The sequence below is a fragment of the Ictalurus furcatus genome, chromosome 1 (genome assembly GCF_023375685.1).
Source record: "Ictalurus furcatus strain D&B chromosome 1, Billie_1.0, whole genome shotgun sequence".
NCBI classification, from domain to species: Eukaryota; Metazoa; Chordata; class Actinopteri; order Siluriformes; family Ictaluridae; genus Ictalurus; species Ictalurus furcatus.
Window position 1 is genome coordinate 28,445,190 of NC_071255.1, and position 26,743 is coordinate 28,471,932.

Consider the following 26,743-nt stretch of genomic DNA (forward strand, 5'->3'; position numbering starts at 1 on the left):
GACATAAAGTTGTTGTGTTTTTTTCCAACAACAGCAGAATTTGAAACTGTTTAGTTCCTCTTATACTTCAAAAAATGCTAACTAAATGTGTTCTTACAGAACATTACACCAATACAAACATTTGTAATTCCCCAAGTCATTACTAGGGAAACGATAGTATATTAGAATGAATGCGTTTATATAATCCTTGCAGCCGGAACTATTATGAGAGCTACTGTTATAGACCACTCAGAACCGAGCATTCAGCAGTGCTGTGGTATAATATAAATTACAGCAGTAGTAAAGTCCTTGTTTATGTCTTTGACCTACCACAGCTGATTTCATCTGAACCATCTCCACAGTCATTAACCCCATCACAGAGGACTCCTTGTGGCCCACTGTGAACACAGTGGCCATTCCCACACTGGAACTCCATCTCTCTGCAGGGCCTGAGTGACACCGTAGGAGCAGGAGTAGACAGCCACTCATATTCTGAGTGATGAAATGGAAGAATAAGTAGAGGGAGAGAATATACGACAAATTTCAGAATCCCGATGAGCATTGAGCATCTTGCAGAACCAGCCGCAGGTCTTCTGGAGATTTTGACTGTTGCACTTGCTTCTTATTTTTTCAGCAAATCCCAGCAGCCTTCATTATGTTTTTTTTATCTGAAAAGTGTCTCTTACATACAAACTGACAAACATTTTTCTGTAACATTTAATTTTGTGCTAGAAAACTAATGTTTGGAAATCTAAAATGTTTTTGTACTGACTTGATAATGTAGAAGTCATAAAATAAAAATGTATAACAAAGTTTGTACTGAAAAATAGGGTGCCTAAAATGCTTATCAGCAAAAGGGAAGTGAGATGTACGCACCACCACCACACCCCATCAGCTCCACTCGCAGGTAAATGCCATTCTGGAAGTCATGAGGCAGCACCCGCACAAACCGAGCTAACACCATCCGGTCCAGTCTGTTCTGCATAACACCTCGATCATCACGGTTACCCAGGAACACCTGCAGACAGGTCATTATTCAATAGAAACTGACACTGTATAGAATTTATGTGCAGTTTTTTGTGGAATTTACTGTATATGCTAACATGGTTAATAACCCAATCATCATCACTTAACTTATACCAACCTACATTCACTGTGCACTTTATAAGGAACATAAATGTTCACATCAAACATCAGAATGTGAATTGTGATCTCAGGGACTTCAACCATGGCAAGATGAGCTGGGTTGCATATTTCAGACCTTTTCTGTTCAGTTTTGGTGATTCTGTGCCCAATAAAACCTCAGTTCTTGGCTGACAGGAGTGGAACTTGATGTGGTTCTCTGCTGTTGTAGCACATCCACCTCAAGGTTCAACATAATGTGCACTCATGCTTTTCTGCTCAACACCCACTGTATGCAAAGAGTGGTTATTTGAGTTACTGTATCTTTCTGTCAGCTCAAACCAATCTGACCATTCTCTTCTGGCTTCTCTCATCAACACCACGTTTCCACCTGTAGAACCGCCACTCACTGGATGTTTTTCACAGCATTCGGTGTAAACTCGGAGATTGTTATGCGTGAAAATCCCAAATCAGCACTTTCTGAAATACCTAAACCAGTCCATCTGGTACCAACAACCATGCCATGGTCAAAGTCCCTGAGATCACATTTTCCCCCCAATTTTGATGTTTGATGTGAACAATATGTAAAGCTCTTTGACCGTATCTCCATGATGTTGCCACACAATGGACTGATTGGATAATGAATGAATCATTATCAAAATCATTGTTTTGGGCCTTCCTACTACAATTCCAGAAAGACACTCACCTTGGCTTTAGGACGAGCTTCTGTGATGAGCTCTTTGTAGGTGAACCACTGACTGCCATCACTGCTAAATTGCAGGTAGAAACTGGACACAAATGTGTCGAACTGTCCACCACCTTGAGTGAGCAATCCTAAAATTAAGATTAAATTGAAAATCACTGGAGTGTTGCTTTAATTACATTAATGTAGTAGTGTAGAACGATCATCAATCAACATTGCTTGTTAATTGGTAAATGGTCTGCACTTATATAGTGCTTTTATCGAATGTGCTTTACACTGTGTCTCATTCACCCATTCACACACACACTCACACACCAATGGTAGCAGAGCTGCCATGCAAGGTGCTAACTTGCCATCGGGAGCAACTTGGGGTTCAGTGTCTTGCCCAAGGACACTTGGGCAAGACAAGTGTCAACCCGCTCTACCACCTGATCCACAGCTGCCCATAATTCCACCATTCTGTCTGCAGCATTAAAAACAACTGTGGGTATTTAACCCTTATGACACACACCTGTGATGTTGTATGGTCTGAGCAGGTCAATCTGTAGGTAAGGGGCCTGGCTGTGGTGTGTATGGCCATGAGGGGAAGATGAAGGGAGCTCCCTGTACTCCTCAGGTTCAGGGCTCCAGCCCTGCAGGTCACTGTGAGGGTCACGAAAATGGAGGCGCCCTGCAGAGGCCGGATGACCAGGCTGCTGTGACGAGGCACTGAAACTGAAGATGGGTAGAGACTGCACTCCCAGTGGAGACCAACACTCATCTATAAAGAACACAGAGGAAGTGAATTAGATGCACTTCAGATAATCATGTAAAATTAGCAATATATCTATGACTGTTTTCAGTTAAACTGCTTTAAATGTGAAATCATAGCAAGAAAAAAAATATTTGTATAATAATAAAAAATAATGTAAATAAACCTTATTGCTGCAGTAGAGATGCGATGAACCCATTTATTTTTAGTTTTTTGTTTGATACTGATGTTAAACTACATATATCAGTATTGCTCACTAGATGATACAGAACCACGATTTTTAACTGTAATCATTGCCAAAGATGTTTAAAATCCCTCGTGTCTACAATTACTAGTATTTTCTTTCAGCTAATGAGGTAAGAAATAATGACAATAATTACTGTAAAATGCTTGACTTTGCATAAAAAAGAAGACAACTGTCAGTCAATGTGTCATGCTGTAGGACACTGGGAGTGTGTCTGATGCCATTTCCACATTTTAGGGTAATATCGGTCTGATACTGATACACAACACTGTGGTACTTTCACACCAAATGACAACTAAAGATTTAGTTGATTACTATAACATTAAAGGAATACTTCAGTATATAATCTCTATTCACCACATCTGTAGTGTATGGGTCATTTTCAAGACATTTCAGTTTCTTCTTAGGGAATCACAAATACAAATGCAACTGATAGAGTTACATGTTATGATATAAATAACACAGGGATGTACAGTTGGGTCCAAAATTCTGAGTACACTCGTGAAAATGCTTGTATTTTGCATTCTTTTCTAATTTAATACAGCAATTTTCATTACAAATGATATTTTTGACAAAAAACGTAACTGAAAAGTAGACTCTGAAAGATTTTCATGAATTTAAGACTTTCTTAGTATTTGGTACGTCCTCTATTTGCTTTAATGACAGTGTGCACTCGAGCTGGCATGGACTCCACAAGCTTGTGCAAAAACTTATGAACCATTTTAGATAAAATCCATCGGCGTGTCGTCTAAGCGCATGCTTCAGTGGAAGAGATCGGGCATGAGGACAATCTGACCTTTTGTACGAAGCAGTTAACATGGTCAATATCACTAATTTGCTTACATTCAAATAGAGACCTAGGAACAGTGTGGAATCTTAAGATATTAAACATTTACTTTCTTTGTTTTAAATATTTAGAAATTCTCAACCTTCTGTTTATTTCCCATTTTAAATGGAAAAAAAATAATAAATACCAGATTTTAAATGTGGCCTCAGACTTTTGGCCTCCACTGTATATGCCACAGAACATCTGAAACATTTTAATTTTTTTTTTTTTCCTACGATCATTGGGCAATATTCATAGTGAACACATAGTAAGGAGTTAATACAGAATCTGTGCATATCAAGTATACAGATCTCAGACACAACGCCGGACTTAAGTATGAGAATTGCAGACAGGGAGGCGTTTGCAAAAAACAGAGCTGTGTCTCAGTTACACAGGATTCTGACCTTGGACTTATCTTACACAATATCAGCTCAATTGTGGAGCAGGAATAAGTCTAGCTCTACTGTCTGAAAGGTTGACGAATCCACAATATGTCACGCTTAAATTAATATTTTTGCTGTAAATGCAAAAAAATAAATAAAAAACACCAAGAAAATAATAATAATAACAACAACAATAATAATAACAATAATAATAATAATGCTAACAACAACAACAACAACAATAAGAAGAAGAATAAGCAGAAGAAGAAGAAGAAGAGGAAGAAGAAGAAGACGAAGAGTAATATTAATATAGTAACTTATGGAATTACATTAATAAATCATCATATTTTTTGTTTGTTTGTTTTACATTTTAATTAATGTTATCGTCTGTTAAAAGTCCATAAAATGTTTTCTCTCTCTCTCTCTCTCTCTCTCTGCACAGAGCATATTGCATGAAACTGCATCCTATTTAGAGATATTGCTTATCTTGCAACCAATTTTTATGGATAAAATTATTGAACATCACTTAATTCAAGTGAGCTGTAAGCATAGCTGGATTTATGTAACCATTGGATTACATTGTTTACTCTGAATACAGCCCAAATTCATCCTGAAAACATCATTTAACATTTTTACTGACAAATCAGTACTGATAAAAAAAAAAAGCTTTCCTTCCTACTCACTCAAAATATCTATCATTTTTATTTAAACTACTTTTGAACTGACCTCCAGGTGGGAGAGGAAACGTTGGCACAAATGGTTTGACCTCTGGTGCCATGGAGGACTCAACAGTGATCGGCCGACCTGCTGGGGTTGTTGTGATGGTACTGACATTCTGGGCTAAAAGAATTTTAACAAATAATAGGTTTCCACCTGGTTGCCATTCATATCAATATTTTCATTTGATTCTATAAGTGAATGCTGGTCAGTTACCTTTGTCTTCACAATAGCAACACCTGTTTTCTTCCCCTGGTATCAGAGTTTGACCCTGTAGAAACAAAGCACACAATCTCAATGTGAAGAGAAAAACATACATTGTAATCAGCTGCTATCCTCCTCTGAATTCAGTGTTCAGGTCTCTGAATAGATGAACAGATAAACATTTCAAAGAGTTTTGTTTGAGAATTACACACAGACCTGTGGACATCCAGTGGTAGTGTACAGGCAGAAAGGTGCACACTGCACTTTAAGGTTGGGTAAACAGTGGCAAAGCTGACAATTACTTCCTTTCCAGCGATCGCCAACTGCATGGGTGTGTCCCTGATACTCACACTCTTCACACGGCTCTGTCTGACAGCTAGCACACACACAAACACACACATATAAATATAAATATATATTACAAATAGTGTTTGTAATATGTATCAGACTTGCATATGCATACATTGAAAATATGTGTGGATTAAATGTTTGATTTCAACAAATCATTTACTATAAATATAGAATTATTTAGTGTTCATGGACACTGCATAATTGCTGGAATTATTACTGAGATAATGCCATGTTATTTATATATCTCAGTGTTTTACTGGATTGTTCTCTAAACGGGTTTGTAAACTAGGTCTATACTTGCATTAAATCTCATCACAGCTAAGTCTCTGTCAGTTGTCGGCTTCCAATGTGCTAATCTGATTTACAATCAATTGTTTACATTCACTATGTGGATAAAAGTATGTGGAAACCTGACCATCACACCCATATGTGCTTCATCCTCAAACTGTTTCCACAAAGTTGGAAGTACACAATTGTAAAGGATGTCTTTGTATGCTGTAATGTTACAATTTCCTTTCACTGGAACTAAGGGGCTCAAAACTGTTCCAGCATGACAATGCGCCTGTGCACAAAGCGAGGTCCATGCATTCAATTTCAATTCAATTTTATTTACTTAGCGCTTTCAACAATGGACATTTGTCACAAAGCAGCTTTAGGGAAATCTGAATAAATTTTTTTATTAAAATGTATCCCTAATGAGTAAACCAGAGGTGATGGTGGCAAGAAAAACCTCCCTGAGGTGACAAGTAGAAGAAACGTAAAAGAAGAACCAGGCTCAAAATGAAACCTTCTTCTGGGTGACACCAGATAGTGTGATTATAAATGAAGTTATGGTTTATCAAGGTTGGTTTGGAAAAATGTGAGTATCCTGTACAGAGCCCTAACCTCAACCCCACTGAGCATCTTTGGGATGAAATGGAACGCTGAATGCACACCTGACCTCCTCACCAAACATCAGTGTCTGAACTCACTAATGATGTTGTGGCTGAATGAGCACAAATCCCCACATCCACACTCCAAAATCTAGTGGAAAGTCTTCCCAGAAGAGTGGAGTTTATTATAACAGCAAAGAGGGAGTACATCTGGACTGGGATGTTTAACAAGCACATATAGGTGTGATGGTCAGGTGTCCACAAACTTTTAGACATATAGTGTATCTTTACATAAATATGCATGTAAAGAAGCACTTCAGGGTTTCTTTTTTGGTAATAAAAGAGCATATGAAGTAAAAAATACTGTGCAAAAGGAAAATAACAAAATACTATATATAAAAGAATAGGTAATATATATATATATATATATATATATATATATATATATATTACAAATAATATTTTGTCTTACATATTTTGTCTTTTGTAGATGTTTTTAGGACTTCTGCATTATTGGTTCAGTAAAAAAATATTTAAGATTTTCAAACATTACTTTTTTGACCAAAATGAAATGTTACAGCAAAATGTTGTTCAGTAAAGCAAATAACACATTACATAATAGACCATGAATGCTGGTTGTCAGGAATTTTCTACAAACACAGAAGAAAGTGTGACAGTAAAAGTCTCCAGAAAAGCCGTGGCAGGTTCTCCAAAATGCTTAGAAAAACTCATCAACCAATTTCCTTACAAAAATAAATGCACAAAATGTAGCTGAGACTTACTGATATTTTTTTTAAAAGGCAAAGGTTTGCCACCTCAAATATTTCATTTGTTTACTTATTCCTGTTCACTGCACCCTGTAGAAGCTTATTTTTTATGTAGAAAATGTTTAATTGCATTATTTTCATAAAGACATCGTTGCTCTTAGTAAGGAATGACAAAACCTAGACAGGAAAGCAACGTGTGGGTAGATTTTCTGGAGGAGAGGCATTATACAGTACGTTTCTCTTTTTTTCTCTAATTAATATTTAAAAAGTGCACGGTTATTATACACTGAAATACTGTATAATAAGTCCAAATAAACCAGCTTACCTAAAAGTCTGTACGTAATCAAAATAGAATACACTTTTTAACCCTTTCAGCTCCCGTTGCAGTATTCCCTATTGATCTTAAAACATATTATTCAGTAACTATGATGATTTATTCATTGCCTACAGTAAAACTAATAGGAAACCGTGTAAATGTAGGTGGTTAGGGTTAGGGTTAGAGTTAGACTGAGTATTCTCACCGTCTGGCTTTCCGGTAAATACCACGACACTGTCTGCCATTGCCGTGCTTGGAGGGATTATTTGGGCTGCGAAAAGACCACTGGACACTCTGTACCCCACATGGACCCAAACACTCACCCCATGGGGACCAGGATGACCAACCACAGTGAACTAAAAATATCATACACACACAAAACACAAACACTGTCATAGACCCAGAAAGAGAGATATTTATTGAATAATTAAATGATAGCCTATAGTCTGTGTGTGGAGGGAGGGGGGGATGGGGGGTGTTTGGTGTATACCTGAACACTCTGGGTTGGCCTGACAGTACCGTGGTCTTCCTCTTTCACACCTACAAATCTCACAGCCCATCTTGACCTGCTGCCCCGGCCAGTACCGCACCCCTGACACCTCACACACACACTCTTCTGGCAGTACACACTTCTGCATTTGGTTCATCACTTTGCCCTCTGGGCACCAGCAACCTAAGGAAAGAGACAAATGTGAGGGAGAGCAGAAAAAAAGAAAGATAGGAACAGACAGAAAAAAAGCAGAACAATTAACAACATGATAGAGCTATGAAATGGAAGGATGAAGATATTAACAGTACAATGCAGTAAACAAATTTACATGTGCATATTACAATAGATAGAGTGTGATGTAAGCCATAGTGCTTACACAGGTAGATATGGATGAGTAATAAAAAAAAAATATGAGCTCTCAATTCAGAGAAAAAAAACCAATCCAAAACAACAACAACAACAACAACAACAAAAACCTAAATGATTTTCTACACTCTTACAGCTTACCTGTGAAACACTGAGCACTGGGATCACAGGATGTATCACTTGATATATGAGCACAAGTCAAAGGACAAGGAGCACAAGTGTGTGACACCAGACCGGCAGGACAGGAAACATTAGCACAGGCATCCTGAGGACACGGCTCTGCAAGCAAAAGCAGACGGAAGGATAGAAAAAAAAAAAAGAATCTTCCGTCATTACTACACTTAATTTCAGTTTTAAGAAGTGCTGCACTGCAGCTGACTTACAGATTATTGTACAAAGTAATGCAATAAAAGCACATTAAAGGTAGTCTAAAATGATCTAATAAAATGACAGTTTAAACTGTTGGCTTAGATATTCTTATTAAAGCATATTATTAACTAACTACAATGAACTATAAATGTTGTCTATAAGTATTTGGACAGTGACACAATTTTCATAATTTTGCCTTTGTACAACACCACAACTGATTTGAAACGAAGCAATCAAGAAGTGTAGACTTTCAGCTTTAATTCCAAGGGTTTAACAACAATATTGCATTAACTGTTTAGGAATCACAGCCACTCCTTTACAGATTCTATCCATTTTCACAGGCTCAAAAGTAATTGGACAAACGAAAATAATTATAAATATTAGGATTATTTTTAATACTTGGAGGAAAATCCTTTGCAGTCAATGACTGCCTGAAATCTGGAACCCATGGACATCACCAAATTCTGAGTTTCCTACCTTGAGATGCTTTGCCAGGACTTTACTGCAGCCACCATCAGTTGCTGCCTGTTTGTGGCCTTTCTGCCTTCAGTTTGTCTTCAGTAAGTGAAATGCATGCTAAGGTTTTTTAAGGATTTAAAAAAAAAAAAATAATAATAATAATAATCTGGCCTTTCTGTTCTTGAGTGTTATCAGTGGTTTGCATCTTGAGGTAAAACATCTGTATTTACATTCATGAAAGCATCTCTTGATTGTAGACTTTGACAGTGATACGCCTACTGCCTCGAGAGTATTCTTGACCTGGCTAGATGTGAAGGGTTTTTTCTTCAACAAGGAAACAATTCTGCGATCATTACTTTAGTTGTCTTTCAGGTGGTCTTCCAGGCCTTTTGGTGGTGCTGAGCTCACCAGTGCATTAATTCTTTTTAATAATTTACCAAACTGTTGATTTGGCCACTCCTAAAGTTTCTGCTGTCTCTCTAATGGGTCTGTTTTGTTTTTTCAGCCTAATGATGGTCTCCTTCAATTGCACTGACACCTCTTTGGACCGCATATTGAGAGTTCGCATGAACTGCTACCAAATGAAAATTCAAGGCTTGGAATCAACTCCAGACCTTTTACCGCCTCATTTTGTCATGAACTAACAAGCAAACAGGCCACAGCTGGCCATGAAACTGCTTAACAGTCAATTGTCCAATTACTTTTTTGCCTGTGAAAATGGAGGGTCGCCATTTTGCAAAAATGCAATAACAAAAGAATGGCTGTAATTACTAAACGGTTAATGCAATACTGTTGTTAAACCCCATGAATTAAAGCTGAACTGAAAATCTACACGTCAATCACATCTTCATTGCTTCATTTCAGATCTATTGTGGTGTTGTACAGAGGCAAAATTATGTCGCTGTCCAAATACTTATGGACTCGACTGTATATTTTGTAGTAATCCAGATCCGCCTTTTCCAGTTGGATCTAGATGTTTTTTCCCAATAAATTAAGAAGTCACAATTAAGTTATAATTATGTATTACTTATATTTTTAATTCTAGATAAATTAACTTGAACCCATTACTTAAAACTGAACCGTGAAACCTAGAAACCTATTAATGCAAACTACCCACCCACCCCAGCACTCTAAAGTGTGGTTGCTGGCATCACATTGATTATACTTTAACTGTGCTTTATCAGTGTGATGGCAATATGTCAATATTTACATCTATACTGCTAAAGCCTTTGTGTGTGTGTGTGTGTGTGTGTGTGTGTGTGTGTGTGTGTGCACGCTCACTGATCTCGGTGCTCAGGGCTGTGTCTCCTGGCAGTTCAGTGCACGCTTGACCTCCGTTCTGTGGTGGAACACACACTCTTTTGCGAATCTCCACTCCCCCACAACCTTTAGAGCAGTTAGACCATGTTGTCCATGCTGACCAATATCCATCGACTGCTCAACACACACACATCCACATGTCAGGTCAGAGCAAATGATCAGTATAAAAACCCATTCCTTTAGTTTATCATTTTAGTGTCTGCAACAAAAATCATCTGCATCCAGAGGTGGAAAATACTTGAGTTATTGTATTTGGTTACTATATTTAAGTACTATATTTAAGGAAATTTTTACTTGAGTACTACTAAACTTACTATTAAAGTACTATTAAACGCTTATACTCTTATTTAATTACATCTCCAAGGAAATCTCCATAAAAGGCAAAGCTCACAGAGACAGCCATTCACAGAGTCAGACACCATACGCACAGACGAACTCTAGCTCCTTTTATAGGGTGACAGTTCTTTAGTTGTATATTCAAAAGCAATAAAAGTTACTTTTATTATTTTATTTTCACATAAAAACATGGCATAACTGACTTAATTTCCTAAGTTTTAAAAAAAAATGCTTTACTTTTTAATCCTTGAGTACGTCTCACAACTCTTTTTACTTTCACTTAAGTACATTTCTGGCTAGATATTGCTACTTTCAATTGAGTAAGATTTGAACACATTATCTATACTTTCACTTAAGTCTAATTTATCAGTGCATTTTCTCTATCTCTCATAATGACCCAGTGGGTTAATTATCCACAGTACGACTGCATTACTAAGTAATCCTAACTAAGTGTAACATCATCAGCTCTAATTTCATCATCACGTCTACAGCAGGGCCGGAATCTCTAATGAAGATTGCCTAATTGTATTATTATTAAAACACTGATGATGATGATGATGATGATGATGTTGATGATGATGATGTCCTAAATGATGTCCTAAAAAGCAGTATTTCAGAAGTAAAGGCTCTCACCAGGACATGCTGTGGAGTAGCACTGCTGTCTCTGTGTATCATTTCCCCTGCAGTGTGTTAGAGTGTCCCCCACAGGGCAGTGTCTGTATCTGTTCATAACGCCAGAGCCACAGGAGTGGCTGCAGGGACTCCAGGGGCCCCATGGGCCCCAACTCCGACAGTCCTGTTCATCTGAGGGGCTTCCAGTTTCAGGGCAGTCTGCTACTCCATTACATACCTAAAACACACACACACACACACACACACACACACACAGGTTCAGGTAAGGCTTTCTATGACTAAATACAATGAACACTGAATAGGAGCATAGTAGACTTTAGAACGCAGCAATATGTTTTTCTTTATTCATCAGAGTTAGGGTCTTAGGTTATCTTGAGGTTGTTGTTTTTTTTTATTTGTAACAAGAAGGTGTACAGTAGTAAAACATTGATTTTTTTTATCATGGTGTATTGAGTTCATTAGTATTTGGGAAATTAAACTAAACTTTCACATTAGAAAACAATACTGTAAATGCTGAGATCTCTTATATATATATATCACTAATATGATGGGTGGCCTTTTTAATCTCTCTTTGGTGTAATCATAATATTGAGATGAAGACAATCCTTATATTGTGATGTTATATAACTGTGTGTTTCGTGTCATACTGATTTGAAAGGGACACAGGATCCATCCAAGCAGGTGAACTCAGGACAAGTGTGAGTAGTGTTCCTGTCACCAGGGGGCAGTGGAGAGATACTGGGCTTTTCTGTACATAGGAAAGGAAGAATGGATTGGACACATGGTAAAATAATGTTTAATGCTGCATTGTTCTCCTTTATTGTGTCATGCACAATGTACTTTTGAGAACCAATTGCAGACTCACCACAAACCAGTTCGTCCTCTCCTCTGGGACAGTCGGGAATACCGTTACACACACGTGATGTGTTCACACATGTTCTGTTATCACATGAGAAGCTGCCAGTACAGGGTGGGATTCGTGTGGACCCTATTAAAAGATGTGGGAGAACACAGGGATGAACACCCACCCAAAGACACACACACACACACACACACACACACACATGTAATAACTAGCAAGTATATGATGGATAGAACCGGATGCAAATTGTGATACTTTGTTACTGAGAATAACTTTAATTTAATTTATTTTATTTCGCACATTTTCCTTCCACATTTCCTGGTGGGAGTTCTAGTGGCAACAAGTCTTGATCCTCAAATTGGACCAACTTTAATTAATACTTTACGAGAATAAAAACATTGAAATTCACCAATTTTCTCAATGCAAACAGATAAATATCAAAATACCAACGTCAGGGTCACAGTAGCAAAGTTAGAGGGGATTAAAAGCCATTTTCTATACTTTTGAGGCATAAGAAATTACAGATAACACTTATAACAAAGCAACAAGAAACTGTATTACATTGAGTTATTAGTGCATGTGAAAAAGTATCTCACCACAGTTGTCTTCGCTTTCGTCAGAGGCATCACGGCAGTGCGGTGTCCCGTCACACAGATGCACATGCTGGACGCACTGGTCTCCACTCTGACAGGAGACCTGGTCAGGTCCACAAGCACGGGCACACTGCTGTTCATCACTTCCATCTAGACAGTCTGTTTCACCATCACAACGCCAAGCCAGTGGCACACACTGACCATTCGCACACCCAAACTCATGCTGATTACAGTCTGAAACACAGAACCGTAAACTCACAGAGATTACAATCTGAAATGAGTGTTCAAGCAGGAGGAACTCATTACTTTTACATCTAGTACTGTTATCTGTTATGTGATATTGATCTTAATATTCTGTGGAAGATCCACAAACCCAGTCAAATTATTCAACTATAGAACATAAGTATACAGATAAGTAATGTCAAAAATAATTAAGGATGCCCTAACTGTCTGTATTGTGCCAACATTGGTCTGAAATTCTGGACTGGTATCATGTCTGTTTCTATGTTAATATGAGGATGCTGATATCAGATCTGTATCAGGTATTGGCTGACTCTCATACTAAATATTACCAGGACATTCCAACAAATAATACTAAGGCCTATACCAGTAATCAGTTAATAATGCATATATGTTTATGCTCCAGGGGGAAAATACCTTTAACAGGACAGATAACTTCATCAATCCCAGATGGACAGTCCTTACGGCCATCACATACTCTCTCTGCAGGCACGCACTGATCACCAGGGCACTGGAACTCTCCCGGAGCACAAACACACCCACGCTCATCGCTAAAGTCTCCACAGTCATCATGACCATCACAACGATGCAAATAGAGAATACAGCGTCCGGCTGAACAGCGGAACTCCTGTTCAGCACACACCACTCCACAACCTGTTTCAGGTATTAGGGAGGTTAGGCAGTTAGGGAGACAATGAGTTGTCAACTCATGAGTATCTAATTTCAGGGAAAATATATACAAGCTCACGCAAGAGAATAATTCAATTCAATTTAATAGCATTGTATTTGTATAGCACTTTTAACAATAGACAGAAGCTCAGAGCAGAAGTACTTCATTAGTTACCTCTCTCATCTGAGTCGTCCGCAAACCCACAGTCCAGTCGTCCATCGCACACTTTAGAGGCAGACAAACAGTGTCCATTAGCACACCGGAACTCCCCAGAACCACATCCTGGGACTGCTGTAACTGGAGCACAAAACTCCTCATCGGACTGATCAGCGCAGTCAGGATGGCCATTACAGCGCAGCTCCAGGGGTAAACAGACTCCTCCAGAGCAGCGGAACTGCTCAGGGGGACAGGTGGTGGGACAAAGCTCATCTGATCCATCTCCACAGTCATCCTCATTATCACAGAGCCAGAGAGAGGGAATACAGCGACTAGAACCACCGCTACACTGGAACTCTGAATCAAGACAGGGAACAGTTGGAGGACATGCAGGGCCAGTGCAGTTCCAGGTGCCCTTAGAACAGGAGCTGAAAACACAAGCATACATATCTGAATGATGACATGTATTCTGGATGATGATGGGATTTTTGATTATGATTATTGTTGAAGGCTAAGATCATAAGTACACAATAATGTATTAGCAAAAAGGTCTCATGATCTGTTCGCATAACCATAATATTTTCAGACAGACCAGTTCTGACAATGTTGAGTTACAGCAGCTCCAGGAGGAAACAGTGAGCCATCCCACTCACACGGGCACTCGGAGGGAGAAATACAGCTGTCGCCTGCAGTGGGAAGAGTAAAATTAGATGTTATTATAAACAAAGAGATGTCATTACAAACAGATACAGTCACACACTAACCCAACATGTACATACAGTATATCATCTTTTCCAGACAATAAGCTGCAATTTGCAACAAGAATATAGGATTCACTTTAGCACACTTAGTCTAGTTGTGGCTGGTGTACAGATAATCTGTCACTTCCGTAACTGTGTATCTCACAGCCATGTTGACAAGGTTTCTTTTTGGTTATAGTTTATGGATTTCTGTTTTTCATGTCACAAATGGTAGAGCCTTTTAACCTACGTGGTTCTACAAAGCGTTTTACACTATTTCTGATTCACCCATTCACTCACACACTCATGGTAGCAGAGCTGCCATGCAAGGCGCTAGCCTGCCATTGGGAGCAGCTTGGTTTTCAGTGTCTTTCCCAAGGACACTTCATCATGTGGATGCATATAGGCCATGAATCGAACCGCCAACCCTACGATTAATGGACAACCTGCTCTACCACCTGATCCCCACACACTGCCTTTTATGAAGATTTCCTTGGAACATAAATGTCAACACTGCTTTTGGTTACATAGATAATAATTATTGAATAACTTTCAGTGTAATGTTTTAATATTTGCTTTTATATGTCATTACGCAAAAAAAAAAATAAATTAAAACCCCAGCACCTGCAAATTAGGTAACGAATAATGACTAAATCTAAACAGTGAGATCCCTATCTATTTTTATATTTTTATTTTTGTAAATTTAAATATATATGAATATTCTGTGCTCACACTATTTGCTTGAATATTAATGGCTAGAAGATTTAATGACTTTCATGAATGCTCTGAAGACACTCTTAATGGCCTTGAGGACTGATATTTGGTTCTCTGTATGTCATGAATTATGGTCACTACTCGTTTTAGTAAACAAGAAAAAAAATTACTTTTACTGGTGATGAAGAAATTATGTTTGACAGACATAATTTGACACAATTATCTTGGTTTTCTATAACTGATAAAATTACCATTTCAAGAATAATTACATGCATTTACAAACCCACACTAATACACATGCAGTAAATTGAAGTTATATTATATAAGCCTATATAATTCCTTTTTTTGTTGTTGTTACACAAAGGCAAATCTTTCTCCTTAGTCACTTCACATAGTGACCCATGTTTGTAACTGCTGTATACAGACCTTTGTGTCTGAAATGAAAAATATAGTGTATGAACCACGCACAGTATGTTGTTAATGCCAAAACATTATATTTGTTTGAGAATTGATCACAGTTGTAGTATGCATTTTTAAAAAGTATGGAAAATGGAATAATGTCCTGACCGTGGCGGACGGTTCCCTGAGGGCAAAAGCAGCCCTCCACACAGGAGAGGGCGCTGCAGTGAGAGTCAGCACTAGGAGAGCTGCCAGGACAGACATCAGAGCAAGCAGAACCACAGGCTTCATAAACCAAACCATCCTCACATTGCATGGCTAGAGATAGAGGGGAGGAGGAACCATCTCAAATTCAGTCATATGCAGTGATTTTGAATTGGCATACGGTATGGATAATAAAAGGTAGGATTACACCTGAACACTTTACAATATTTTTTATAAAAAGCATTGCATTTGTATTTCACTGTGCTTTTTGGATAGCTATGGTAGTGCACTCATACATACGGCAAAGCTCTTGAGATCTCCAACGAATGTAGACTCCTCTACGGTTGCACTCCTCAGTGTAGGCAGCGATGGCTGTGCAAAGACACTCACAGTCTCCTCCTGAATCACAGCTACATCATATACACAGACATTTTGAGCTGCAGAACCACACTTACCTTTATAATGCATTCATAGGCATTACATATATATTTTATACAACAGTGATTCAGAATATACAGTGCCCTCCACTATTATTGGCACCCTTGGTAAATATGAGCAAAGAAGGCTGTGAAAAATTGTCTTTATTGTTTAACCTTTTGATCGTTTGTTAAAAAAAATTGAAAACATAACACAGGTTTAAAAAAACAAATATCTTTGTTAAATGTAAGTGTTTCACAGCTTTCTTTGCTCAAGGGTGCCAATATTAGTGAAGGGCACTGTAGCATAGGCTTATGTCAAAACTAATTGCGTTTTTATTTAATTTGTTTTTACATGATAGAGAGACTAGCCCTGGGTTATCATTGTAGAACAACAATAAATTGTATGTGGTATTGTGATATTAAATCGATACATTTTTAAAGGAACCTCTGAATAAAGCTTCATTGATGATGACATAAGAAACCAACACAAGCACCAAGCTCCAATACCAAGCATAAGATTACTAGAAATTATAGAGTTTAATGCTATTTAACGAAAGTACCAATAAACGTTTTAGTTTGGTATGATGTGGACTTTTATTAACCTAATGGCTAATGGCGCAGAGCCAAGCAAACATTTCTAGGCTAATCAGTTCATATAGGGCAAGGGAAAGGTTGTGCAAATTTGATCTCACTTTGATTATTTCACCAAACTATTCCTTTATCAAAAAGACTTTCTTTCATCACTTACCCACAGGCATCAAAGACACACCAATCATAGTACTGCTGGTGCGGGACTTCAGCATGACATGAGGCAAATATCTCTTGGGTAATCACTGCACACTTCTTCTTTGCCCAGCTCACTCTGTGAGGATTGATCTACAATGAGGATAGATAAAATGTTCTTAGAATTAATGGAGCTGAAATGGCAGAAACGGCACAGAAAGAGTCAAGTTCACTCACGTTGCAGGGGTCACGCAGGTCTTGCTCAGAGACATCAGGGCAGGATGGGCTAACCTTCCAGGAGTTCCCAAACAGCTCTGGTGTGGACTCCACTATGCCTTGCCTTGTGGTGAAGTCATTCTCTGTGTCTCCATCAAAGTTCCCACACAAACCACCAACCCGGCCTCGCAAGTGGGGTTCCAACCGCACATACACACGCATGCCTTTTCACACAGGACCATTTAGAAAAATATGAAAATCTGATTGTCCTTTATTAATATTATTAAACAGTATGCACACGCCATTCAAGACAAGTGATAGAGTATATTTTCTAAACAATGATATCACAATCAATCTTCACCAGTTGATTGCTGATATTATTATAAGAATTTTTATTTTTTTTTGTATTTGAACTTTTTGTTTCAATTGACAAGTAATTTTTACAAATACCTCCATCCCAAAGAAGCGTAACACCAAGTCGAGACGAGAGAGAAACAAACAGTCCGATGTTCTCCAGCATTAAGCCACTGCCTGAGTAAGACTTAGGAAGAGTCACAGGCATGCCGTTTACTGTCACAGCCTTTCCTGAAGAAAGTGAACACAAATCAGTCACAAGAACTCTCGTACATTTTGTGTGAAAAACAATTTGTGTAAAAATGTCTCATCGCATATCTGACCCAATATATATTTAAAAAAAAAATTAAATAGTCAGTTTAGTTCAATCATAATGAGCTATATATTTGGTGGTGTCGCCCAAAAGAAGATGAGTTCTTGTTTGATTTTGGTTCCTCTATTTTTTTCTTGCCACTATCACCTCTGTCTTGCTCAAGAAGGATCTAAATCTACATCCAGTTGCTTGCTAATAATGGACAGTGACATTGGTGTGTATTCTCTGTATTTTCATGACTTTTGGGTCAGTGGTTTTGGATTAGATTAAAAACATTATACTGTATATATTTTAAAAATTATGGTTAGGTGTGCTGCTGCTGCAATAGCCAGTCTAATCAACTCCTGTGTGTGGCAAACAGTTTATATCGGCTAATTCCTCATGTCATTGTTGGCAATAAATTTGATTCTGGTATTTAATTAGATTTTGTTAGTTGTTGGGTTTTTTAAATTGTGTTAATTGTATATTTCATGCATAATGACTAAACAGCTGTTTGAGTCATGTTAAATAGCCACAACTAGATTTTTGGAATGTAAAGCAATTTTTATCCAAGTAAGGGGACATAAAACTACTTAAAGTAATGGGACAGGGTTTTTAAGCCTTAAGCCAAAATTTAGTAGACACCTGACCAATCACATCCATATGTGCTTGTTGAACATCCCATAATAGATTTAGTCCCTCATTTGTTGTTATAATAACCTCCACTCTTCTAGGAAGGCTTTCCACTAGATTTTGGAGCATGGCTATGGGGATTTGGGCTCATTCAGCCACAAGAGCATTAGTGAGGTCAGGTACTGATGTTTCGCGAGGAGGTCTGGAGTACAGTTTCAACTCATTCCAAAGGTGTTCAGTGGGGTTGAGGCTCTGTACATGTTCATGTGCATTGACATGCTGGAATATGTTTGGGCCTGGCCCCTTAGTTCCAGTGAAGGAAAAATCCAATGCTACAGAGCACACAAGAAATTCTATACAATTGTTTGCTTCAAACTTTGTGGCAACAGTTTGGGGAAGAACCATATGGGTGTATGGGTGTGAAGGTCTCTATGTGCCAGTTGATATCAAATCTTTTGCGGTGCTATTCCACCCGTGACGGCAAAGTTGGGTTCATTAAAAAAAAAAAACGGTGAAATGGAGAAAAAAAATTTTATGCTCCATCAAATGACACGTGTGCCTAAAGGTGTTAAACAAGAGTAGAATAAGTGTGCTGAGATTTAGCAAATCAATTCATAAACTGGACTCCTTTTCAACAGCTTAATTTTGTGTGGTGAGAAATTTATGGTGCGTTTGAGAGGCTGACCCCTGAGCAGGTGAATGGCGGTGTTACCGACGCTCAGTGTGACAGATTTGGTGCAGGTGACCCCAGTGCTGCCGCAGGGTACGTTCTCTGCAGTCACGCTGAACAAGCCTTCTTTCTCCTGCACCAGCATGTACTCACAGTCTCCCAGGAAGGAGAAACAGCGACCATCAAAGGTCACATAATGTGGGTCACCTGTAGCTACACATGTTCCAGCACATAATGACTGGGTGCAGTGCCATCGACGCTGCTTACATACACTGTAGATAAAAGAAGAGTACAACATGGTGAAGACTACAAAATGGTTCAAATAAAATTAGTCATGGATATTTAAAGGAAAAAATACTGGCAAATCTTGCACAATTTTTCCGTAGTTTGTTTGGGTTTGATACCTGATGCATATGTAATTATGTCTTTGATGTATAACATAAAATAACAAATAACCATAATTATATACAGAGGACCCTCTGAAAACTCACATGAACTACACATGTGAATAATTACATGATTCACATGTGAAATTTACACATGCGGTGTTTAGGCTTTTCGCATGAATTTTTCACATGTAGTGTGTGTGTGTGTGTGTGTGTGTGTGTTGATTTCTCACATGAACAATTCTTTTTCACATGTGATTACATATAATTCACATGATGCCATGTGTTTACTTGAATTCACAATGCGACTTTAGGGCATAACATGTTGAAACTGTTAGGTCAACCCAGTCTAGTGACTCCATTTCCCAACATGCACTGTGGCCTCCAAACATGGCTCACACACAACTCACACACACTACCTCAACTGACATCCTGTTTGTTGATCGCCTGACCTGGTGTGAAAAATAAATTCTCACTCTCAGACAACCACACACACACACAAAGAATTCCTAATGTAATGTAAAGATGTAAGATGTAATTATTAATAATAAAAAGGGGGATATATTCAGAAGTCTGTATTTTAAATGTGTTTTAAAGACATCTTGCAAAAGGGGGGCCTCAGTCAAATGTTAATGCCATTTGGGGGGCCTTGCCCTGGAAAAGTTTGGGAACCCCTGCCTTCACCCATCCACACACACACTCACACACCAATGTTAGCAGAGCTGCCATGCAAGGCGCTAGCTTGCCATCTGGGGCAAATTGGGCTTCAGTGTCTTGCCCAAAGACACTTCGGCATGTGGAGTCATGTGGGCCGGGAATCGAACCGCCAACCATACGATTAGCGGACAACCTACTCTACCACCTGAGCCACAGCCATAGCAAAATAGTGTCTCTAATCCTATAACTGAATATATAATCTATTTATTCAGTTTGAATAAATGAATCATTTAATCCATCCTTAGTGGCCAAAATGCTCACCATGTGTTGCAGTCTTTAGAAATGGTATCGTTTGTGAAGAAGAGCCTGCCATTATGGTGACATGGACATTCATCAGGAGACACACATTGATCACCCTGTGGAGAAAAACACACATGGTTTATATGTGGATGAGATTAAATACAATGCCCCCACTTGTTTTGTTTTTTAATTAAGACCATTATTTTTTTGTATAGTAGAATACTGCTCCAGCAGTGGTTATGGGAAAGTACACATCTTGGCTTAGCTGTTACACAACAGTAAAAATACTATTGCCACACAATCATCATCACCATCAGCATCATAGCAGCAGGGATTGGAAAGTTTTTAACTTCTCACAATATTCTTGGTTCGCATGATGCATGAGCATGATTGTGCAAAGCTTTCAATGAATCGTCATACATTATGCTAAATATAAATACAGAAATTGTATCACATCAGCACTTTCATAGTATTAAATTTGGATCAAACTCCTACACCACAACACTATTAACCATTATCACATATATATATATATATATATATATATATATATATATATATATATATATATAAGTGAATTAAAAGGTTTCAGCATCTAACCCTGCTATATAATGAATTTATATATTTATAAGGATTTACTTGCAGATATTAATTTGTAAGATTGTAGCAGCTCAAAACAAACAAGCAACCCCCCCCCCCCCAAAAAAAAAAAAAAAACATCTACAGCAACACTAGCAGGATGAAATGTATACTAATGAGAGATACATTAGTATACTGAAACAATATATTATTAATATATTAAATTTAATTCAGTGCACTCTATATACACTGTGATATTTAGGCCCCAAGAAAGCAATCTTACTCCTTTGTAGATGTCAGCATTCATTTTTGCATAATGGCCCTGTTAAAAGTGGATATATTTGAATAGACTAATGAAAAAGCAGACACACCAAGAGCACAGTTCCCTCAGGACAGATGCAGCCATAGATGGGCTCTGCACAAGACCCCTTGTACAGACTAGAGCAGGTCCTCAGACAAGATCGAGGGGAGAAGACCAGAGAGCCAGGGCACTCTGTAACCTCAGGGCAGGTATGATCAGTACAGTTCCACACCCCGTGTCCACACACACTACAGAGAGAGAAAAACACACAGCAAGAGTTAAGAACATATTAAGTGACTATCAGTTTACTGAAACTTACTTAATGCTTTCAAGGTCTATAGCACAGGACATAAACTCAAGGCGCATGGGATGTAAATAGCCCTCTGTCTGGCTTGTTGGCCTATTCATTTAAAGAATAATAATAATTTAGAACAATATTGTAACAGTCACAGAGCACACTGATACTAACAATCCTGACATGATTACACGTGAATCACCAGCAATACGTGCACAACAGCACCAACACCTAGTGTTCGCCGTTATTCTCTAAATAACCAGTCTGTCTACCTGCAAAGATGTTGGAAATAACAGAAACTGAATACTGGTTTGCTTTTAGGAGAGATAGACTGATATGGTTATTTTTTCCAACGAAAGAAAAATGTTAATGTGGCCCAAGCAGAAGCAAGCCCATTGGTGAAAAAAAAGAAAAACGTCATGTATTATTCGAACTCTTCATGGGCTAGCTCTTTATATTTTGATTAAATACAGTCTAGGACTAAATGACATGTACATACATCAAATATATCATTCATTTAAATAATTCTGTGTGACATATCAATGAAATATCGGCTGAAGAAAAGGAAAAAACTCCTTACGCACTGTCACAATCTAATGAGGATTAGTATAGTGCATCGCTTTATGATTCAATATATTTTGCCATTAGACAATAACCAATAAAATATACATTTCTGACATGTACTTCTGTTCACACACACACACACACACACACACTTTCCATTGATATAATTATGAATACAGTTAATTAATGTCTATGCCTTCACCTGAATCAAATCATAAACATAACCTCAGTAACCAATAAAAAAAGTTTTTGTAAAAAAGCTTCTGAGTCCCTACCAAGATATAAAAACAAGCCCACACACACTGGCATGCCTTTATTACCACTTACAGTAGGTCTTGCCATTTTGTTCTGTGTAATAAGATAAAAAAGCTGCAATGAAGTCAACCTATCCCAATAGGAAATGCAACGGGCTATAGAGTGACTTCATCAGAGCTCTCCTACCTCAGGAACTCGCAGGAGTCACCAACAATCTTTTACCTGCTGTTTATTAGTGACTGATTTAATCCTCTTCATAAATAGGCCAGCTTGCTAATAAATGTATTTCATTTTCTAGCATCATAAGGCCAGACATGATAAGGATAATAGATAATAGAGCCAGGTAAAAGTTTAACCCACTACACTACAAATCTTCAATAATTAGCCAAAAAATGGAATCAAAAAGTGCCAACAAATTACGTTAGTACATTTATCCAGAGCAACTTACATTCATGTCATTTACACAACAGAGCAGTTGAGGGTTAAGGGCCTTGCTCAAGGGGCCAACAGTGGCAGCTAGGTAGTGCTGGCATTTGAACTCATGACCTTTGGGATCAGTAGTCCAATGTTTTAACCACTGAGCTCTTTTTGCATAGGGGTTCATTCATATCTTTAAACTGCTGAGACAAAAGCAATTTCATACCAGACACTGGCTTTCATATATTTAATATGACTTGTAATATGTAATCCAAGGTTATGAAAGTGTCTGTCTACCTTCCTGACATTTAAAATGGGGGCATGTTAATGTTTCACAAGCACAAAAAAAATGAAATGTGATAAAATGTGGTTTATGCTGAGTCATTGTGTGTGTTATCAAGGGTAAGATAAAAAGTTACCTTTAGATGGTAATAAAAACTTATCATAAACGTGTTATCACAGAGAAACTGGGATAAGCCTCTTTTTCTAGGGTTGACTCTTTCTCTCTACCATCCAGTAATATATTCCAGAAAAGTGGTGAGACCCACCAGACCATTCTGTTCCAATAGTCTAATGCCTTAACCTATGTCCCAGAGCCCTTGTCTGAGCTTTTGGCCCCTGACTTTCCCTCCCTTATAGCACCCCTGAGACAATATGTTACAGTGACATATAATGCAACTGGAGTTTGCAACTGGAGATTCTTGGCGCAACCGTAATGACGATGCACTAAAACTATGCAATATGAAAGTAATTATGAGGCAATTGCTTATAGTACAGCATGTACTTTACGAGCAATGTGGTGTGTGGACGTGAGTGTGTGCTTGCAAGGCTAGAAGAGGAATGAACAAAAATAATTTGGCAGACAGTTTGTGCCTTTTTTTCTAAGTAAAAAGCATTAAAAAATATTTAAATAGTCTTATCATTTTAAATAATGCACAGTTTACAAATATTTATTTTCTAAGACTTGCACTATGTATAGTTGCACTATGCTCCAGTTGTACAATGCTCCAGTTGTATTGTGGTCCTGGTCTATATAGCACATGTTTAGTTAATTTGCCTAGTCTGAATCATATTGAAACTGATACTTAAAGTTATTTTCATATTGGATCAGGATTTGTCTTAAACAGCCCATGAAAGAAAGGAACGTTCGATGAGGTGCTGATGTTGATCAGAAAGTACAGAGAACACCAACTGATTAACAGATAGATAGATTTTTTTAAAATAGTTATGCAAATGGTAAGTTTTTACCTCCATGTTAATGTGAGCAAGTTGTCGGATACGTTATATGGCCAAAAGTTTGTGGACACCTGACCATCAAACTCATACAGTATGTGGTTCTTCCCCAAACTGTAGCCACAAAGTTGGAAACACTCAACTGTACAGAATATGTACAATTTCCCTTCACTGGAACTAAGGGGCCCAAACCTGTTCCAGTATGACAGTGCCCGTGTGCACAAAGCGAGCTCCATGAAGACATGGTTTTCCAAGGTTGGAGTGCATGTATTGTAATTATGTAGCCTGCACAAAGCCCTGACCTCAACTCCACTGAACACAACTGAGTTTGGGTATAAATGCAAATACAGATACAGATGTGAATATTTGGAGTATATTTCCCTAGCTTGGAAGGTTGCTTGCTTTGTTCCACACCTAAGTGTGATTGCTACCCAAACAAACTCCACCAGAGAAGGTGAAAAGATACTGCACTTAATTTACATAAAATGCTCTATTTTTCCCATACCAGGTATTGCAGTTGATTTGCACAGAGCGTCCTGGCTGATAGACAACTCCAGCATGAACACATGGGCACATGCTGACTGGCACACACTGGCCCTGGTCATCCTGTGCCAGATCTGCAGGACACTGGCAGCCTGGTACACAGCTCCGAGTACCTGCATCCTCTTGGCAGCTCCAGTTCTGCTGCAGGTCAGTACATGAGACTCCACATGGCCGGCCACACTCTTGATACACCTGCCCCCCAGAACACTGCATCGCTGGTTGGAGAACGAGACACAATAAAAAAAAAAATAGGTAGTTATGTTCATTTAATAACGGCGCTACTGTTTTTTTTTTTGTTTTTGTTTTTTTTTGTTACTTCTTATAAATGACCATTTTGACAACTGCATTCACCATTCATACCCAGTTAAAATGTCAAAGCTAGGTGATGATGGTGTAAGCTCTTACGGCAGAAGGTGTGGTTTCTCCAGCTTACTAGCACGCCCTCCTGCGCACAATGTTGAGCATAGGCAGTGAGGACAGTACACTGGCACTGTGTGTGTGGGGTGCAGCTGCACACCTCGCTCAGACATTGGCGCATGTATGGCTCCCGCTCCACCATGTCATGACAGCTCTGAGAGAGATGAGAGACTTATAGTCAGCAATCAGATACTGTATACATGCAAAAACACACACACACACACACACACACACACACAAACAACTTTCAAAGCTAGGTGGCAAAGCTTTCTATATGAACAGATAACATGATGAACAGCAAATAGAGACGCCTTCTTTCTCCGACTGGTTGAAAATTGGTGGTTCACATCATTTGTATGTTTTCTGTTTACAGAACCAGGACCACCACAGACTCCACAACACAGTCGCCAGAATGTGAGACAATATAAATATTACAAAAAAATTGCTCTTAAAAATGGCTCATAGCACTTGTAAGCATGTTTTCTTTGTGCATGTAATTCCTTGTGTGTACATCTAAATTTAATCATTGGTCATTTTTATTATTCATTCACACTGTCAGAGTATTTTTTCCATCCCGCACAATACTTTTGCTCAGTCTGTGGGAACCAACTCCATATCAAGCAATACAACTCTGGCAACCATTGACAAACTGGTGACACATTTGCCCAGACTCCTGAATAAGTCATAAATCCATGCTAACCTGAAACACAGGACTGTGGATAACAGCACAGACACTCTCTGCATACTCTCTGTGCTGGGTGTAGGTGTTACAGGGGTCTGAGGTCACTGCTGAGGGCAAATAGCATGATCCAAGGCTAAACTTTTCGACAAAGGAGGTCACACTGTTCTCAATGTCCCCTTCTGGTGTGGTGAAGTCATCGTGTTGATTCCAAGTCAGTGTCCCACACAGGCCTCTCACCTGTTATAGTGTACAGACACATAAATGGATTTGGAGACTTAAGTACAAAAGTTACATCAATATTTATGTTGGGAATGTTAGTCCTATTCAGAGTAGGGTTATGCACATGTTTAAATCAATTTTCTGAATGCCCTATTCAGATTAAGCAAATATCCTGCTGTACATAACTGACTTCCAACTGAATGAATAGTGTTTAAGTCCAGTGTGCTCAATTTCACTATTACATCCTCACTGTACTTGTGTAACTCAGCTCTGAATATGGCCCTCAGGCTGTCTGACCTTCTGCAATAAACAAAAGGTCCAAACTATTTCTCATACTAGCTTTATCATATAAGTTACAAATGAGATCACTTTAGGAGCATGAACATTATTAATGATAATCCAGTCATAAATACTAGCTAGCTTACTAGGCAGGCATGTTTATAGCTATCAACTCTATTCGATAAACTAACATTAGACTACTGTATTGTTGAATCATCAAGCATATCAAATTCCACTTTCTGGGAAAAAAATAACCAAGCCTTCTAGGATGTTCTAGGATGTTCTGTGTGTGTCCTCTTAGACTGTTTTGCTTATTTGAACATCTGTTACTAAGTCCTGCACTAAAACTCAAGAAAAAGCCATTGTTTAGTGAATTATAATCTTATTTTAGTAGGGCCAGCTGTGCAGTAGGTCATGAAAACAGGAACCAAAATATGCTGCATTCTGTATTGTTTTGGTAGCATTTCACTCTCGCATTGTAGCAAAACCATGTCTTGGCCTCACAAGCCATAACAGTATAATT

At 38.3% G+C, this 26,743-nt stretch overlaps 1 protein-coding gene across 1 annotated transcript in view; it reads right to left on the reverse strand.

Moving 5' to 3' along the window:
* Positions 1 to 26,743, reverse strand: part of sspo (SCO-spondin) — a 103,659-nt gene that overhangs the window by 63,739 nt on the left and 13,177 nt on the right. Inside the window, 29 exon segments of the mRNA XM_053629311.1 lie at positions 310 to 471; positions 856 to 997; positions 1,808 to 1,935; positions 2,316 to 2,585; positions 4,735 to 4,848; positions 4,942 to 4,996; positions 5,146 to 5,305; positions 7,441 to 7,591; positions 7,726 to 7,908; positions 8,233 to 8,370; positions 10,201 to 10,353; positions 11,209 to 11,425; positions 11,856 to 11,956; positions 12,074 to 12,196; positions 12,667 to 12,897; positions 13,321 to 13,557; positions 13,748 to 14,157; positions 14,322 to 14,415; positions 15,751 to 15,900; positions 16,087 to 16,196; positions 16,954 to 17,081; positions 17,166 to 17,368; positions 17,595 to 17,729; positions 19,109 to 19,365; positions 20,458 to 20,552; positions 21,387 to 21,564; positions 24,586 to 24,838; positions 25,029 to 25,194; positions 25,741 to 25,959. Of these exon segments, the coding sequence (XP_053485286.1) occupies positions 310 to 471; positions 856 to 997; positions 1,808 to 1,935; positions 2,316 to 2,585; positions 4,735 to 4,848; positions 4,942 to 4,996; positions 5,146 to 5,305; positions 7,441 to 7,591; positions 7,726 to 7,908; positions 8,233 to 8,370; positions 10,201 to 10,353; positions 11,209 to 11,425; positions 11,856 to 11,956; positions 12,074 to 12,196; positions 12,667 to 12,897; positions 13,321 to 13,557; positions 13,748 to 14,157; positions 14,322 to 14,415; positions 15,751 to 15,900; positions 16,087 to 16,196; positions 16,954 to 17,081; positions 17,166 to 17,368; positions 17,595 to 17,729; positions 19,109 to 19,365; positions 20,458 to 20,552; positions 21,387 to 21,564; positions 24,586 to 24,838; positions 25,029 to 25,194; positions 25,741 to 25,959 (4,963 nt within the window).